This window comes from Dama dama, chromosome 13 (genome assembly GCF_033118175.1).
Source record: "Dama dama isolate Ldn47 chromosome 13, ASM3311817v1, whole genome shotgun sequence".
Classification (NCBI taxonomy): Eukaryota; Metazoa; Chordata; class Mammalia; order Artiodactyla; family Cervidae; genus Dama; species Dama dama.
The window spans coordinates 11643460-11662577 of NC_083693.1; the positions used below are offsets into that span (position 1 = coordinate 11643460).

Below are 19118 nucleotides of genomic sequence, written 5' to 3' on the forward strand. Positions count from 1 at the left end.
CAATTCTTTGGGACCCATGGACAGTAGCCCATCAGGCTCCTCTGTCCATGAAACTTTCCAGGCAAGAATACTGGAATGGATTGCCATTTCCTACTCCAGGGGATCTTCTGACCCAGGGATCCAACCCATGTCTCCTATGTTTTCTGCATTGGCACGCAGATATTCTACCATTGCACCACCGGGGAACATTTCAAGACCACTTTTCATATTGGCTAGTAAAAATTATCAAACTGTGGAAGAAATAAAAATGGAGCACTCCAAATAGTTTTCGTGATTTTGAATACTCAGATATGTTTATAGGAAAGAGAACAAGTGATATATTTTGTTTATTAACTTTAAGAAGATATATTGGTAAAACAATGTTATTAATAAAAATCTTAATCTATCCCTTTAATCAAAAGAATGACAGCTTTGTCATCAAATACTTACGCAGAGGATAATTTTAATCATGTAGATAATTATTGTCATTATGACAAATGAACCCTTGTACTGTACAACATATAAAATTTCTTAATATGATTTTACCTCTACTTTTATATTTACTTTAGAGTAAAAGACATTTTAAAATGTAAATGATTAGTGAATGAACAGCTTCCAAATGCTTAACCACCAAAATAACAGATTTTATCACACCACAAATCTAATCTTTGGTCCTTAATACCAGACTGGCAACACATTCTTTTACAGCCACAACTCTTTAAGAACAAATCCTTAGGTTTGTTCTATTAAAAACACATAGGCATCTTCTTCTAAACTTCAACAATCTTTTCCTGGGAAGTGTGAAACTGCTAACTGGACTGTATTTCCCATTATTTTAATGGGAAAAAAAATTACAACATGTTCTTTTAGGATAATGCAAAAAAATCCTAATTTCTTAATATGCAACCAGTACATGGTAAGTAGCTATTATAAATAACTATCCAGTTAGGACATAGGACACTGTGCTTCCTAATCATCAAATCATGAAGTTGTTAACACTGCATGCTGTAAACATGGCCTATATTATGGACAGCAATGTTCCAGACCCACACACCCTTTTGTTGACATGTCACGCCCTTCAGAACATTTTCAAGTGTTTCCGACATTCTACGAATTCTGCATAAAAAGTACCAATATTTTATCCACATAGTGTTTTGCTTAAAATGTTACGCTGAATCTTTCAGACATAAGTATAAATTAGTTAAAAAGACACTGCATTTTGAGATATAAACATTCATAACATTTGGGTATCAATAAAATGAGGCATTTTACTGAGAAAACAATAATTGAGACATTTTTGTATGATATACATATATATTTTATGATATGTATATTTGAATAATACTCTTAATCTATACCATTTTATACTTAAATTCTCATGCAAAATCAGAGTTTAGGGTAGACTATTCAATACCCCGAACTGAAACTAGAGCCAGCAAATATAATTAACACTCAAAAATACTAGTGGCATTGATGCATTCATAATTCCTAGTAGAAACATATGATAGTAAATACAAATGTTGCCAGAAAAAGGGGGTGGGAAAAAGAGTGTTGCAGACTGGAAGAACAAACTGCTAAATTATACAGATTTGAGCTTAAACAGTACAGGAAGACTGGGAAGAGGTACTCAGTAAGTACCTCCAAGATAAAGCACATAGCCAAAAAGAAGATGGGTACACCCATCCTGCATCATAACCCCCAATGGCTTGTTGCATTCAACTGTGACAGCACATCCTACACTCCATAGTAACTGCGGTTCTCGTGATACACACTTCCTGGGAGAATGAACATAATGTGGTGGTGGGTCCGTCACTCAGTCGTGTCTGACTCTTGCAACCCCACAGACCCGCCAGGCTGCTCTGTCCATGGGATTCTCCAGGCAAGAATACTGGAGGGGGTAGCCATTTCCTTCTCCAGGGGATCTTCCCCACCCAGGAATCAAATCCGGGTCTCCTGCACTGCAGGCAGATTCTTTACTGACTGAGCTATGTGGGAAGCCCTATTTTACATTATACGTATTAACAACGTTCCCTTATTTATCTACGGTGTGTGCTAATTCATAGAATAGAAATATTCTCACAATAAAGTTGTATAAAGTTATAAGAACTGCTTTATTGTGGAAACGAGTAGAAGCTGTAACACAACTACATTTCACTAATTAATTTAAACTTGATTCAAATGACGTTACTGAAAACTTTATAGAGATTTAACTTATATAGATCCTAAACAAAAAGCTTCCTCTTTTAAAACAGAATTACCTCTGGGCAGAGCTGTCATTCATTCAGAAATTCAATTAGCTTGCTTCTAATACTGATTTGCCTTCACTGGGAGAAAGAAAGCTTGGGTGATTAAAAGAAAAAAAAAAATTAACAGTTTTGGAATACAGGATCATTTAGACAGCAAAGTAAGGCTTGGCTGGAGTCTACCATTGTTAGGTAATGATTCTTGGCAGTATGAGTGTGCTAAATGCCTGGGAGAAGGTGAGCATGATATGGAAAGAATAAATTAGAAGGAAAAACATTATTCTTCAGGTAACTATTACAACATTTGCAGTGTCTTCAGAAATAGAAATTCCTCCTTCTGCTCCGTCTGCTATATAGTGCTCAGGTTCTAAAACACATTCCAGATACTTAGGCCAGCTATTCTAATAGCTAATTGACTTCATGGCCCAGTTTATGTGATTAACTACTACGTAACACATTTTTCCTAGTGGAAAACATTTAATATTTCTAATCAATCCATTAAGAAAGGAATTTGGAAATATAATTCCAAAAAAATATATAATATATTTTGGAAATATAATCTGCTTCTAATTAGAAGACCATAAGAATAGTGAAAGAGTTAAATCATTAACTCAATTATTATTTAGTTCTGCCCTTTTCCACATAAAAATCAATTCCACTATAAACATGAGCTTCCCTGGTGGCTCAGACGGTAAAGTATCTGCCTACAATGCGGGAGACTGGGGTTCGATCCCTGGGTCGGGAAGATCTCCTGGAGAAGGAAATGGCAACCCACTCCAGTATTCTTGCCTGGAAAATCCCATGGATGGGGGAAACTGGTAGGCTACAGTCCATGGGGTCGCAAAGAGTCGGGCACGACTGAGCAACTTCACTTCACTATAAACATGTCCTAAGCAAACGACAACAGCAACACCTCACACATCTTGAAAATCTCTAATTTGGTTTTCAGTAAAAAAATTCTCAATTAAAAATAGAACAACTTACCTTTAAAATCATCTCTTGCTCCTTGCCCGTCCTTCTTGTTCATTTTTATGTCAGAACAGTTGTTAGAGGCACCTTTAGAGTTTTCAAGGTAAGCTGAGCTTGCTCCTTTCTTGGAGGGATGAGGATCACAGAGTTTTGCATTAATCTTATAAAGCTCGAGGGCTTTAATAGCTGCTGCATTGTTATCCATACGACGAAAAGTTGGACAGGAAGCACAAAACTCATTCGTGCAGGCCTCATTTCCACAGCCCTCAGTTAACTGGTGGTAGTAGCGTTCTATTAGATGCTTTGCAGCTGCTCGCTTCCTGTACCAGACATTCAAACAATAAGCACAGTGATTAGTACAGCTCTCAGGTACAAAGCTCAACAGATCATCAGCAAGGCAAAAGTTAGTCAAGCACTGAAGTAATAAACTTGCATATTAAGATGAAGTATAGAAAACAGAGATGCACTACTTACACAAAACCTTTAACTGGAGTAATATTTGATAGCTATTTCCTAAGACCTATGAATACCAATGTTTGTCAAAATACTGTTTTCATAGAATGTGCTTTCCTTTGGTATGGTGAGTGGGGCTTGTTTGATGTGTTTTAATTGTTTAGCACAACAGCTGAAAAGTTTTGTGGCTAAGAGGTTTAGTATTTTATCACTTTATAATTAACACTAAGAAAATGAAGAGTCTAAAGTACCATTCCAGCTTTCTTTTATATAATCCCCATTATGTTTCAACAGTCTGTAAATACTTGATTGATAACAAGATTGATTAACACAGAACTTCTATGTGGAACAAAAAAGTGCCCCTCCTTCACTATATGAAGAATGTTGAAAGATATTTATAAGTAAAATACTCAAAGCTTGTATTATATTGCAAGAAAGTGGCTCAAAACATACTACCCTGATCCCAAAAGGTGTCATTAAACCTTCCTCAATACCATGGTACCATTAATACTATTAATACCTCATTAATACCACACCATGGGAATACTGAATATTTTTAATTCTCTTTAGAGCAAAATCTTATATCCCTCTTACTTTGTGAGCTTAATGTATGTGAATTAATGTTTCATTACTGCTGTTCCAGAAGACCTAGCAAGGTCAGTGAAAGCGAAAGTGTTAGTCCCTTAGTTAGGTCAGACTCTTTGCAACTCATAGACTCGTTGCAGGCTGACTCGTTGTAGGCTGCAGAACCAACTCATTGGAAAAGACCCTGATGCATGGAAAGACTGTAGGCCGGAGGAGAAGGGGACAACAGAGGATGAGATGGTTGGATGGCATCACCGACTCGAGAGACATGAGTCTGAGCAAACTCCGGGAACTGGTGACGGACAGGGAGGCCTGGCATGCTGCTGTCCATGTAGTCACCAAGAGTTGGACCCGACTGGGCAACTGAACTGAACTGAACTGAGACTGCAGCCCACCAGGCTCTCTGTCCATGGAATTCTCCAGGCAAGAAAACTGGAGTGGGTTGCCATTTCCTTCTCCAGGGGATATTTCCGATCTAGGGATTTAACCTGGGTCTCCTGTATTACAGGCAGACTCTTGACCATTTGAGCCACCCAGGGAAGCCCAGCAAGAATACTGAAGAAGGGGTTATTTCATCAAGTGAAGAAGCTGGACTAGATTTCTATCTTTACTGTTTATTCAAATCTTAAGATCTATATACTTCTACTACTATTGATGCTATAAGAAGACCATAACTTTGAGTAGTCTACTGGATTAAAAAAAATCATAATTCATAGCTATTCCTTTTGGTTCCAAATACACATGTAGGAATAAAAACATCAAATAATCATAACTAGAAAAAATAATTTACCTAATTTAATTCTTAAGATGTTCTTACAATTATCTCACAAACATGAAGGACTAAATGGCAAACAGTATTAAGAGTTTACATCTTGTTAATCGTGAGATACATCTTGTTAATCATGAGAAACAGAACTCACAAGAAGACAAATAAGGGACACATCAGTAAGTTCAATTTTGTCTCAAAAGTAGGACTTTGTCTCTAAACTATCAAGGTAAGTGACAAACAGTAATAAACACATTCAATTCATTCTGCCGCTATCTTTTTCAGAAGTTCCATGCAAATTTACCACTCACTACATGCAAATAGAGGAAAAAAGAAAAACCCACAAAATGCTCTTAAAAACTGCATGAACATGACTTGAGATATCTTATTATATGCAGTTATAAATAATTCCACTCCTGAAAATTAAAATATATTATTCCAAATATATCACTGTGCAAAAGATTAAAGTGACAACATGTAAAGAGAAGTAAAAGATCTGTAAGATTTATGCCACACTTTGCTGCTCCTTCAAAAATGCAATAGCTTTCCCTAGTGAGAATATAAATAAATATGCATTTTCTTTCTGGAAGTAAATTATTAACATGCATCAAAAGTCTTAAAAGTGAATATGAGGATCAACCATATGAACGAAAGATCCCATTTTTGGTGAAATAAGACAGCTTTGCAAAATACGATGTTTCTATAAAGTCTGGAAAAAAATTGACATACCATAAAAATAGGAGATTACTAAAAGGAACTGATAACCATCCACACAATGGAATAAATAAAAATTATCAAGATCTGAATTTAGCATAGATCATTAATTGATCTTTTAATTGTAAAAGTCAGTCACAAAGTACTGTCATAATTAGCCATTTTTATTTCAAAGTGTTAATAGCCATTTCTCTGAATGTGATTGGATGGGTTTTTAAAATTATTCTATCATGTTGCTTGTAAGTTATTTTTTCTATAACAGTACTTATTTAAAATTAATGAATATGAATGGGGAAATGTTAGTGGTTTTAAAACTTCATATATATGATTTGAATGGCTTCCAGGTTTACTAAATTATCAATATGATTTTTTGAAGATTAGTTTCAAAGTTCAAAATACCAAAAATAATTTAGCTACTTTTAATAAGAATGTCAGGTTTTGTCCCTTAAAAAAAAAAAGTCATATACATAATGCTTTTGAATGCAATGCATAAACAAGTGTGAACACTAAAAAGAGAACAAGACTGAGAAATCAGAAAACTGGCTTTAAGTCTCAAAGTAGCTGTACTATTGAGACTCGGTTTCCAATCTTTAAGGCTCCTTTCAGTTCTAAATCTGTAACAGGGAGGTGAGCAAAGTACAAGCATTTACTGAATAGCTGGTAACATACTGGACACACTGCTAGGCACTATGGACATAGGTTATCTCATCTGAGTTCCATAACTCTGAAGATTATTGTCAGTCTACAGCCAAAAAGGGACACAGAGTCAAATCATGTATCCAAGGTCACACAAATGTAACTGCAGAACTTGGATAAAAACAGGAGTCCAGAGGCCTTCCAGCTTCAGAGTCTAAGTCTACTATACTGTCTTACAGAAGGTGATACATTTCAATTCCAATTCTTAACAGTAGTAGTACTAAAAACTTTTATGGAAAAAAAAATTCCATAAATAGTATGGAACTGAAAAAAGTAAAATGCATTCTGAAAAACCATAATTTGAATCTCATATTTATGGAATATCTGGCATCACACAAGAACACAAGCTTCTTGAGGAACAGGTAGCACTCTATTCGGCAAAGTAAACATACCTATTTTTTGAAGACCTACATGTTAGGCATTTTATAGATACTCTCACTATGGAAGATAGTAAACCCTGTAAGTTAAAAGCTCACACTCAGGCCAGACTGTCCAAGTTCACATGCTGGCTCTGCCACTTAATAACTATGTGACCCTGAATACTTTTACTTAAACCTCCTGTGTCTCAGTTTCCTCAACTTAAAAATGATGGTATACAGGGTTATTGTGGCTGTGAGAGAACTGAATGAGTTACTATATAAAGTCCTTAGAACTCTGCATAGCACACAGTAAGCACAATGTGTTAGCCACCGTTACTGTTATAATCGTTACCACCATCCTAGAAGTCTCTAATTATGGTCAAAGGAGTTACATAACTAGTCACACATTTTATAAGAGGTCTGAACCCAGGTTTGACTCCAAACCTTGGGCCTTTAATACCATTAAGAATAGATTTAAGAGTAGGCCCCTCTATCTGATCCACTTCTCTGCCCCAAGACTTAGAAATAGCAGCTAGACTGATGAGACAAGACTGAAAGGCCAAGCCAGAATCTCCATGTTATCAGTGGGATCAACCATACCAAGCATTTTTTTCTTCCCTCACTTCACTGACACCTGGAATTACCTGTACACAATTCTGTATCCCCATCTAATTAAGAGCATATAAAAAGGTCTCGACATTGGGAAATGTGTACACTAATAATGACATTTTGCTAACTAACCTGTGCAAGATTAATCCCTATATATTAAGAGTTACCAATTCAAAGATCATGGACCAAATCTGTCACCTCTTTTTTTAAAAGCTCTGTAGGCTAGGAATTGTTCTTAAATTTTAAATGGTTGAGAAAGTTAGTTAAAAAAATAACATCTTGTGACATGTAAAAATTACATGAAATTCAAATTTTAGCATCCACAAAGTATTACTTAGAACATAACTACGCTCATTCATTTACATGTTGCCTACTGCTGTTTTCACACTAAAGCAGCATAGTTGAGTAGTTTTCAGAGACTGTAGTCTAGCCTGCAGAGCCTAAAATAAACACCACGTGACAGAAACAATTTCCCAACTCTTAATTTAGAGACTGTGCCCTCCAGTGATGCTTCCATCCAATCATGTGGCCTCCTCACTCTTTTCAATCAGCAAATCAGTGCAATAAAATGTGTAACTCCCTCAAATGTGAAGAAAGAAGGGAGGGAGGAAAGGAAAGGTAAAGAAGGGACAAGGAGAGAGAAAGAGGAGGAAGAAAATGAGAAAATAGGAAAGATATGAAGAAAGGTGCTTTCCCTACTGGTTCCATCTTATGGGTCATTCAAAACCATCCCAAGATGGGATGGCTTACTTTCTATAACTTCTATAACTTCCTTACGTCTTACTTTTATTCTATGCAAGAAACAAACCAAGTACTTTATAACATACTGACTTTTTATAAAAGGTACTTCTTATCAAACCCTGTGAAACCATCTAGTGAGAGTGCTCTCAATGCTCTTGACTCTTAACATTACTTACACTTTTAAAACAAGCAGTACCTTCCACTGACTTATTTTATTTCTATGAATCAGTAACACAGTCCTACAAGTAAATGTTCTATGGAATAAATCATATGTGGAGGGCAAGTTACTCTAGAAAACTTTGCAGAAATCTTTTTAAGAATGGTTTCACCTTCAGGGAAAGGGATGTCAGTGACTTTGAAATGTATGGGGATAAAAAGATGGATTGATGAATAAAAGTAGAAGGGTAGATATGTGACAAAGCAATGTAGATAATAAAAGCAGAACCTAGATGACAAATGAGATGAAAAAATCTAGTAGAGGTGATGGAATTCCAGCTAAGTTACTTCAAATCCTGAAAGATGATGCTGTGAGAGTGCTGCACTCAACATGCCAGCAAATTTGGAAAACTCAGCAGTGGCCACAGGCCTGGAAAAGGTCAGTTTCCATTCCAAATTGCAAAGAAAGGCAAAGCCAAAGAATGTTCAAACTACCACACAACTGCACTCATCTCACATGCTAGCAAAGCAGTGCTCAAAATTCTCCAAGCAAGGATTCAACAGTCCATGAACCAAGAACCTGCAGATCCTCAAGCTGGATTTAGAAAAGCCAGAGGAACCAGAGATCCAATTGCCAACATCTGTTGGATCACAGAAAAAGCAAGAGTGTTCCAGAAAAACATCTACTTCTGCTTCACTATGCTAAAGCCTTTGACTATGTGGATCACAGCAAACTGCAAAAAATTCTTCAAGAGATGGGAATACCAGACCACCTTACCCGCCTCCTGAGAAACCTGTATGGAGATCAAGAAGCAACATTTAGAACCAGACAGGGAACAATGGATTGGTTACAAATAGGCAAAGAAGTACTTCAAGACGTATATTGTTACCCTGTTTATTTAACTTATATGCAGAATACATCATGCGAAATGCTGGGCTCCATGAAGCACAAACTTGAATCAAGGCTGCAGGGAGAAATATCAATAACCTCAGACAAGCAGATGACACCACCCTTACAGAAGAAAGCAAACTAAAGAGTCTGTTGATGAAAGTGAAAGAGGAGAGTGAAAAAGCTGGCTTAAAACTGAACATTCAAAACACTAAGATCATGGCGTCTGGTCCCATCACTTCATGGCAAATAGATGGGGAACAGTGGAAACAGTGGCTGACTTTATTTTTCTGGGCTCCAAAATCACTGCAGATGATGACCACGGCCATGAAATTAAAAGACTTGCTCCCTGGAAGGAAAGCTATGACCAACCTATACAGCATATTAAAAAGCAAAGACACTACTTTGCCAACAAAGGTCCATATGGTCAAAGCTATGGTTTTTCCAGCAGTCGTGTATGGTTGTCAGATTTAGACAATAAAGAAGGCTGAGTGCTGAAAAATTAATGCTTCTGAACTGTAGTGTTGGAGAAGACTCTTGAGAATCCCTTGGACTGCAAGGAGATCCAACCAGTCAATCCTAAAGGAAATCAGTCCTGAATATTCATTAGAAGGATTGAGGCTGAAGCTCCAATACTTTGGCCACCTGATGCGAAGAACTGACTCACTGGAAAAGACCCTGATGTTGGGAAAGATTGAAAGCAGGAGGAGAAGGGGACCACAGAGGATGAGATGGTTGGATGGCATCACCAACTCGATGGACATGAATTTGAGCAACCTCTGGGAAATGGTGAAGGATAGGGAAGCCTGGCGTGCTGCAGTTCATGGGGTCACAAAGAGTCAGACACAACTGAACAACAACAAAGATGACAGGCACATGGCATCAACTTATCTGCTTGTTTGTAAATTTTTAAAATAAATCATGTGGGGAAAATACTGTTGCCATATTGCAACTTTTTAGAGAGCAGATCAAATAAACAGCCATCAACTACATTTAACTACAGAATAAGATATAGTTTCCACAAAAAAGTTTTTACTTAAATTGGTATATTTTCCTTTAGAAATATGTTTAACAGTAACTGCTGAGTACTCTTTTACTGAGGTTTATAATCTGTGCCTAAATAGTTTCTTACACAGTATACACAGAAACTGTAGAATAAACATTTATATAAAATTACTCATCTTAAAAAATCTTTTGGTTTTTTAAACAGCGTGACATTTTAGAGTGAAGTATAATAAACAAACAATAAAATATATCCATCCATCTCCCTCCAATTAAGATCTGAAAGGGAAAGGAATACAAAGCACATGTTGGCATTACTGTACAACAACTACTAATTCTGTGATGATCATGAAATATGGTCTTTGATTTCTGTTTCTGATTCAAAGACAATCAAGACAAAACTTGTTCCATGACTAATTATATACTTGCGTGTCTACCATGGATCAGGCAATTTGCTGTAATTTCTGTGATAAAGATCTGGCTGGCTGGCTGACTACTTTGCAATCCTAGATAGCTGGATCACCTATAAAACAATCTTTTTGTTAGCGAGCTCAGAAAACCTTGGAAATACTTAAAAACTTAATAGATTTAATATACACTGCTGAGAAAACACCTAGAGTTCTTTCAGTGTTAGGGTGAAAAAATTATTAACACAGATCTTTTAATTTATACTAAAGATTATTTAATATATATCAAAGTTAGTTTTGTATAGATGATAAATAAACCCATAGGTATATTCCTCCATCAACTGAACTGTACAATTACTAAACCATCTGAGAAAACATAAAAAACTAACCAGAACTGAGCCAGCAAGAGAAAAAGGAAGCACCAGACAAATTCCCCCACAGAAACTCTGACTTATATGTGATGCTAAAACATTTTTGAGACCTCCAAAACCAGTTAGAAAGCTGTAGGTGAACCCAGCAAACTCAAAGACTAAACTAGCCAGAAATGTGTAAGAAAAGTTATTCCATATCAATTGCCTCAACCTCTCCCCAAGTAGCACAGTTCACAACAGTGATGAAAAGCCGAACTTGCAGCATCACCCTTGGATAAGGGGGAAAAAAAGAGAGAGAGAGAGAGAGAGAGAGAATCATGTCCAACATTCCAGTTTTCAAGGGGCTGCACAAGGGACTGGTTTCCGCCCAGCCTGACTCAGAGAGCCGGCGCCGGCACACACTGGGCGCTGAGGGCAACAAGAGGCAGGTCGGCTTGCTACAGCCCAGAGAACCTCACGTGTGACGGAAAGACACAAGAGAGGGCAAAAGACTACACACTCTTGGAAAAAAAAAATAATAAACCCCTTCAATTGGGAAATTATAAGGACAAGTCCAGAGAAGATGCACCCCCTAAAAGATTTTAGAAGTACCAAGATTCTCTAGCTATGCTGAACGACGTGATCCTCCCCTCTATGAAGCCAGTCCATGAAGAATGGGAGAGGTGTTTTCCAAATGAAAAATCCACAACAAGAAGACACAAAAAACAGAATCATGACCCAGTCAAATAAACAAAATAAAGTTCTAGAAAATGACCTTAAAGAGATTAAGAGTTCTACAAATTAAAATGACAAAAAAAAAATTCAGTATAACTGCCATAAGGAAACAAAGTACAACAGAACATAAATTAAAAACTAGATGAAATCACGGTGCATGAACAAAATGAGAACATCAACAAAAATATATATATATATAAAATATATATATATAATATAATATATAAATATATATATAAAAAAAAAAAACCCAAACAAAAATTCTAGAGCTGAAGAATATAATAACTGAATTGAAAAATTCACAAGAGGGGAATCAATGGCAGATTTGATCAAGCCTAATGGTGGGGGGGGGGGGGGGGAAATCAATGAACTTGACAGGTGAGTCTTTGAAATTCTTGAGTCAGAAGGAAAAAAAGGAAAAAAAAAAAAAAAACCCCACAAAGTGAAGAAAGTCAAAGGGACTTATGGGATGGAATATCATCAAGTTGACCAACATATGCATTGGGGAATACCAGCTAGAGAAGAGAGAATGAAGCAGGCTAAATGAAAAACTAATAGTCAAATGCCTCCCAAATCTGAGGAAGAAAATGGACATCTTAATTTTAAGAGGCTCAAAGGACTCCAATTAGGATGAACCCAAAGAGGCACACAGTAAGATGCAAAATAAAAAATAGACAATTCTGAAAGCTACTAAACAGAAACACCTGGTCACACACAAGGAAGCTATCATAAGACTACAAATATACTTATCAGCAGAAATCTTGCAGGCCAGAAAGGAGTATGATGACATAGTCACAGTGCTGGAAATAAGTAACTTCCAACCAAAAACACTATTATTTGGCAAAACTGACTTTAAACGCAAAGGAGATATAAAGACCTCCTAGCATAAAAAAAAAGCTGAGCTAGTTCATCACCATTAAACCTGCCTTACAAGAAATGCAAAAGGATACACGACAAAACAGTATCTGAAAATATAACACCTTCGGGTAAAGGTAAATTTATAGACAAACAAAGAATCCTGTAATACTGCAATGGTGATGAGTAAATCACTTTATATTCAGGTAGAGTTAGAACAACACTAAAAAAAAAAAAACTCCACTCTAAGGACTTCTCTGGCAGTCCAATGGTTAGGAAACCACCTGACAAGGCAGAGGACACAGGTTCAACTCTGGTCAGGAAACTAAGATTCCGTCTGTTGCCAAGCAACTGAGTTCTTGTGCGGCAACTGCCAAGCCCGCACATCACAACCAGAGACGGAACTAAAGAGTCCACGCACCACAACAAAAGATCCGACACACGCAACAAAGACTCTGAGTGCTACAGCTAGCACTCGACACAGTCAAACACACAAATAACTGTTTTTAAACTCAGCTATATGTTAACGGATATGAAATACAAAAGGTGTGATTTATGTCATAACAAAAAGGAGAAACATGTAAAGTTTTTGTGTGCAACTGAAATAATCAGTTGTTTAAAATACATCACTTCTACTCTAAGATTTTATGTAATCACCACGGTGAACACAATGGTAAACACTAGCTTTCCCAGTGACTCAGTGGTAAAGAAGCTGCCTGTAATAGAAGCCACAGGAAACACACGTTCAATCCCTGGGTCGGGAAGATCCCCTGGAGAAGGGAATGGCTACTCACTCCAGTATTCTTGCCTGGAGAATTCCATGCACAGAGGAGCCTGGTGGGCTACAGTCCATAGGGTCACAAAGAGTCAGACACGACCGAAATGACTTAGCACACAAACACAAAGACAGTACTTACAAAGGACGCACAAAGAAAGGAATCAAAGCATGTCACTATAAGGAAAAAAAAAAAAAAAACCCAACAAAACACAAAGACATCTCACAGGAAAAAAGGGAAAAAAATAACTATAAGATATACAAAAAACAATTAGCAAGATGGCAATAGTAAATCCTTTCCTATCAGTACTTTAAATATTAATGGATTAAACTCCTAATCAAAAGACACAGAATGGCTAAATAGGTTAATAAATTAAAAAAGAAAAACCCAACTGTGGGGAAGAGAGTAAATCAACCAAGACAGCGTGTCCAGGCTCTTCTGCCCCAGGTTTTGTAGACAGTGAGCATGCCGCAGCTGAGATCACTGGTCGCACTATGCATGTGCATCATGAGGCACTGCTTGGTCACAGGCTGCTGTGTGCGGTCAGCACATGTGAGCTCCACCTAGAAAGCGGCGGCGTTTCTGGGGCCAGCCACGGGAGGAGAGAGTACAGCAGGTCTGCTGCTTCAGCTGCGGCGCCAGCCGGGCGAGAACGAAGAATACACGGGTCTGCAAATCCCATGGCTCCCTGAGCTTCTTCCAGCTTCCCCACTCGTGCCTTGTCTACCATGGGTTCAATGAGCAGCGTGCAAAGTGAGATACAGTGAGACACCTGGCGTCACGGACAGGATCAGCAAGACCCCAACTAATGCTGTATACAGAAGAGTTACTCTACAGATACAAGGACACACACACACAAGCTGAAAGTGAAACAAAGAAAACACATACTGTGCAAGTGATAACCGAAAGAAGGCAGATAATATGAGACCTGTAAGTTAAAAACTCTCATTAAGAAACAAAGGACATAGCATATAATTTTTTAAAAATGATCAATTCACCGAAAGATACAACTAAAAATATATGTGCAAAGCACTGAAATAAATTAGGGAAACACTGACAGAATCGAAGGAAGAAACAGACTGTAAAAATTATAGCAGGACATTTTAGTATCTCACTTTCAATAGTGTATCTATCTACCTGACAAAATCATTTGGGAGACAAAGGACTTGAACACTGTAATAGACCAAATGGACCTAACAATCAAATAAAAGATGCTGCCCAAAACAACAACAGAACTTGCATTTCCTCAATTGCACATGAGACGTTTTCCAGGAGAGAGCACATGCCATGCCACAAAACAATTTTAGCCAAATTTCAGAAGATGGTGAGCATACTGTGTCCTTCCCAACTGCAACAGAATGAAATAAAAAATCACAGTCAAAGGGAAAACCTGAATAGCCACTATGGAAATTAAACAACATAGTCTGAACAACCAATGGGTCAAAGAAGAAATCAGAAAAAAACAAAAAAAGTTACAGAATACCTTGAAAGAAACAACTATGAAACACAACATACCAAAATGTATGGGACACAGCGGAAGCACGGGAGGTTCACAGTGGTAAACACCCACATTAAAAAAGAGAAAAGACCTCAAATCAACAACCTAATTTTAGACCTCAAGTAACCAAAAAACAAACTAATTCAAACTTAGAAGGAAACAATGAAGATTACAAAGAAATGAAATAGAGCACAGAGGAAGAGAAAAACTAACCAACGACAGTTGTTTGGGGGGAATTTCGAGAAAATCATCAAATCATTTGCTAAACCAAGAAAAAACTCAAATTTTCAAAATCAGAAATAAAAGAAGATAAATTATAATGATGCCACAAAGACAGAAAATATCATAAGAGACCACTAACAACAAGATACACCAATGAGCTGAATAACCTTAAAAAAAAATGAGTATATATTTCTACACAAGTCCAGGACAAGATAGTTTCACTGGAGAATTCTACCAAAGATTTAAAGAAGAATTAACACCAATCCTTCTCAAACTCGTCCCCAAAAATGAAGAGAAGGCTACCCTTCCAAATTTACCTATGAGGCCAGCATAATCCTGATGCCAAAATGAAAGACATATGAGACAAGAAACACACACACCAATAACCCTGATGAATATGTATGCAAAAATCAATAAATTACTAGGAAGCAAAATCTGACAACACTTTCAAGTTATACACCATCACCAGGTGGGATTTATTCCTGGAATGTTAAGGATGTTTCATCATATGAAAATCGATCAATGTCATATACCAAACTGACAAAATGAAGGACAAAAATAACATGGTCATCTCAACTGATGCAGAAAAAGCATTTGACAAACACCCTTTCATAACAAAAAGTCAAACTGGACACAAAAGGAAAATTATCTCAACATAATAAAGGCCATATAAAAAGTCCACAGTCACTATCATGCCCAATGGTGAAAAACTGACAGCTTTCCTTCTAAGATCACGAACAAGGCAACGATGCCTACTCTCCTTTCAACACAGGATTCCTGGCAATCCTAGTCAGAGCACTCAGGTAAATAAAACCAATGAAAGCATACAAATAGGAAAGGAAGAAACAAAAGCATCTCTGCCCAGAGGAAACCATGAATATTACACGCACACAAACTGTTAAAACTAATAAATGAATTTGGTAAAGTTGCAGGATGCAAAAATCAGTTTTGTTTCTATGAACTAACAATGAACAACTTGAAAAGGAAATTAAGAGAATATTCCCCTCCATATCAGCATAAAAAATAAAATTCTTATGGACAGACTTATTGAAGGAGGCAAAAGACTAGTACACTGAAAATGACAATACACTGCTGAAAGAAACTAAAGACACAAACAAATGGAAAGATACCCCATGTTCATTGACTGCAAAACTGAAGTGCTGTTACAATGTCCATACTACCCAAAGAAATCTAAAGATTCAATTCAATCCCTATCAAAATCCCAATGACATTTTCTCAGAAATAGGAAAAAATAATCCTAAAATTCATATGGAATCTCAAAGGATGCCAAATAGCAAAAATAATCTTGAGAGAGAAAACAATGCCAGAGGCTTCACAGTTCCTGATTTTAAAACATCTTTACAAAGCTACAGTAACCACAACAGCATGGCACTGGTATGAAGACAAGACATACAGACCAATGGGACATAACAGAGAAGCCAGAAATAAACCCTTAGAACGTAACAGTCAAACCATCTTCAACAAAGGTACCAAAGGCACACAATGTGGAAAGAACAGTCTCTTCAAGTGGTGCTGGGAAAACTGAATATCCCCACACAAAGAATGAAGCTGGACCCTTAGTTTATACAATACAATATAAAAGTTTACGCAAAATGGATCAACCTAAATATACAAGCTGAAACTACCAAACTCCTAGAAGAAAACATAAGGAAACAGTTTCAGGACATGAGATTTGGACAATGAATTCTTTGATATGACACCAAAAGCACAGGCAACAAAAGCAAAAATAGACAAATGGGGCTATATCAAACTTAAAACTGTGTATCAAATTTATGTAACCTTGCTAAGAAATGTAGGTCTTTTGGAATTTACTGACTATGGACTTTCAGGACACTATTTCCTGACTTCCTTTCTCTCTGGCTATTCTTCAGATACTTCCCTTCCTAATCTAGAAATGCTTATACTCCCCAGGGACAAGCCATTAGACATTTCTCTTTTGTACTTCTCTTTGGACACTTTCATCTTTCAAGGCTTTAGCAATACCTGATGACTTCCAAATGTCTTCTTCAGTATATTTCAAACTCTGCCTGAGAAAACAGAACTATTATTTCAGGTCTTATGGTTATTTTTTATGGGCTCTTTCTTCAGGGAACTGTTTAAGGGGTGGGGGGCAGGGGGAACCCAGAAGATTTTTAACATCACAGGGACTCAGGAGGCATGGCAATATAAAAAGAGGCAACTTGGCCAAGATGAACTGCAAAGGATGACTGGGGAACAGATGCCACTGAGGGTGGGAAGACTGTTTCAGATAAGAGAGAAATGAGTGAGTGAAGGCAGAAGACCACTGGATGCAGTTCAGTAGCATACAGTTCAAGCAAGGGCTCAAAGGCTAAGCAAAGGCAGGGACAGGCCAGATTACAGGAGGGTTTTTAAGACATGATAAGGAATTCAGATTTCAGCCAGCAGAGAAGTAATCTTACAAAGGTCAGGAACTTTCTTCCCATAAAAATGCATATATACTTAATCTGGCAAGAAGTTTCAGAATATTCACACACTTTTCATAAACCACTAGATAAGAACATCTGCAGCAGGAGTCATTAAAGGGTTTTAAGTAAGTCAATGACTAAGTCAAATCTGCCTTTATGATAATTCCATGTTTTAAACTGGGACCAAAATTGGCAAAACTGGAGGCAGGCAATCTAGTTAGGTAATGACTACTATTAGAGACCAAAGAGTGAAGAAGTAACAGGAAAGAAGAGGAAACTGATGCAAGAAACATCAATAACAATAAAAATTCATTAACATAGTGAGTGGGTTTTGCACATTATGGCCTTTAATCCTCACAAAGTATTCTAGGAGAAGGACTGTAAACTATTCTAATATTTCTTAAAATCTTTAAAGGACATGTACAACATAATAAATAAAACACAAATTCGCACTGACCCTAAAAACTGCTTCGCTGGAGTACTTCAACAAAATAGCAGGCTTGTGTGCTCACTATGCCTGCTGAGAAGACTCCGTCAGAGGCATTCATCCCTAGCATGAACCAGAAGCATGTTTCCTTCTATTTAAAGACTCAGCTTAGTATCATTTCAGGATCATGACTGCTGCTCCCACAGTAACCTGTACCTATTTTCAGTACACTTTATAATAAGTGCCTATTAATTACATGGTAAGCTCCCTGAGACACATGATCTGACCATTTATCTACAGTTACATTCTCAGAACCTAGCAAATTTCAGAACCTCAGTGAGGACTCTTCCTTTTCTCTCCTGATACTGTCTAGAAAGCAGCGTTAATTAACTATTCTTCTCTAGTCTGTGACCACAAAGGCAAACAGGTATCAGGATACCCCCCAGTTCCTTAGGAGTATCAGAGGCACACAAAAGTACATGCAAAGGCTCTATCTGGAGAACAAGAACATGTTATCAGAACCCATAGGAGAGAGTCCTGAAAACACAAGAGCTATCTTTATTTTGTATCTTTTACTTCAGAATGTATTTCAAGACATTATTTAATCCAAAAATGTTTTTATACACATATAAGTATATTTAATTTGGAGTTGTATATAAATATTTTCTTCCACTCCACAGACAAAAGAGCATCTAAGCTACATCTCAGCTTCTGATTTCTGGTTCCACAAGCTAGAAAGTAATTACTCCAATCCAGTAACAAATGAAAAGATGAAGAGACGAAAGGACTCCCCAACTCTTCTTGGATCCCTAAACAAGGAAGGCACATAAGGCCAAATGTGTCTGATACTGAGAGACAGGTACATACATGGAGTCATAGTTTACTGAAGCAGAGACCCACAAGCAGGAACCTGTGACAGGACAGAAAAACCTTAACTGTAATGACAAACTCCTAGCGGCTGGGCCTTGAGAAAATCTGGAGTTAAAAACTTCAGGGGGAGGGGCCAGTCATAAGGGAGCCCCCAGAGTTTTTATGAGAATTACCCCAAGGAGCTTGAGCAGGTTCTCAGAGCCAGTACTGAGAAAACTCCTCTCATGCTTCTAGCAGGGGGGCAGAGAAAGGAACCATTTTGAGATATACCAGTGCCCTCTCTTCTTATCAAGGCCTGTCCTCAGGCAAAAATACTTTACCCTGATGAGATATTATCAAATGCTTCCTTTCCGCTTATGCCTTACTATCA

At 37.3% G+C, this 19118-nt stretch overlaps 1 protein-coding gene across 5 annotated transcripts in view; it reads right to left on the reverse strand.

Annotated features, from left to right (window-relative positions):
* UBE3A (ubiquitin protein ligase E3A) overlaps window positions 1–19118 on the reverse strand; it is a 90539-nt gene that overhangs the window by 27006 nt on the left and 44415 nt on the right. For all 5 annotated transcript variants that reach the window (XM_061158546.1, XM_061158547.1, XM_061158550.1 and 2 more), the window contains one exon: window positions 3207–3511. In XM_061158546.1, coding sequence (XP_061014529.1) covers window positions 3207–3511 — 305 coding nt within the window. The remainder of the gene's footprint in view (window positions 1–3206; window positions 3512–19118) is intronic.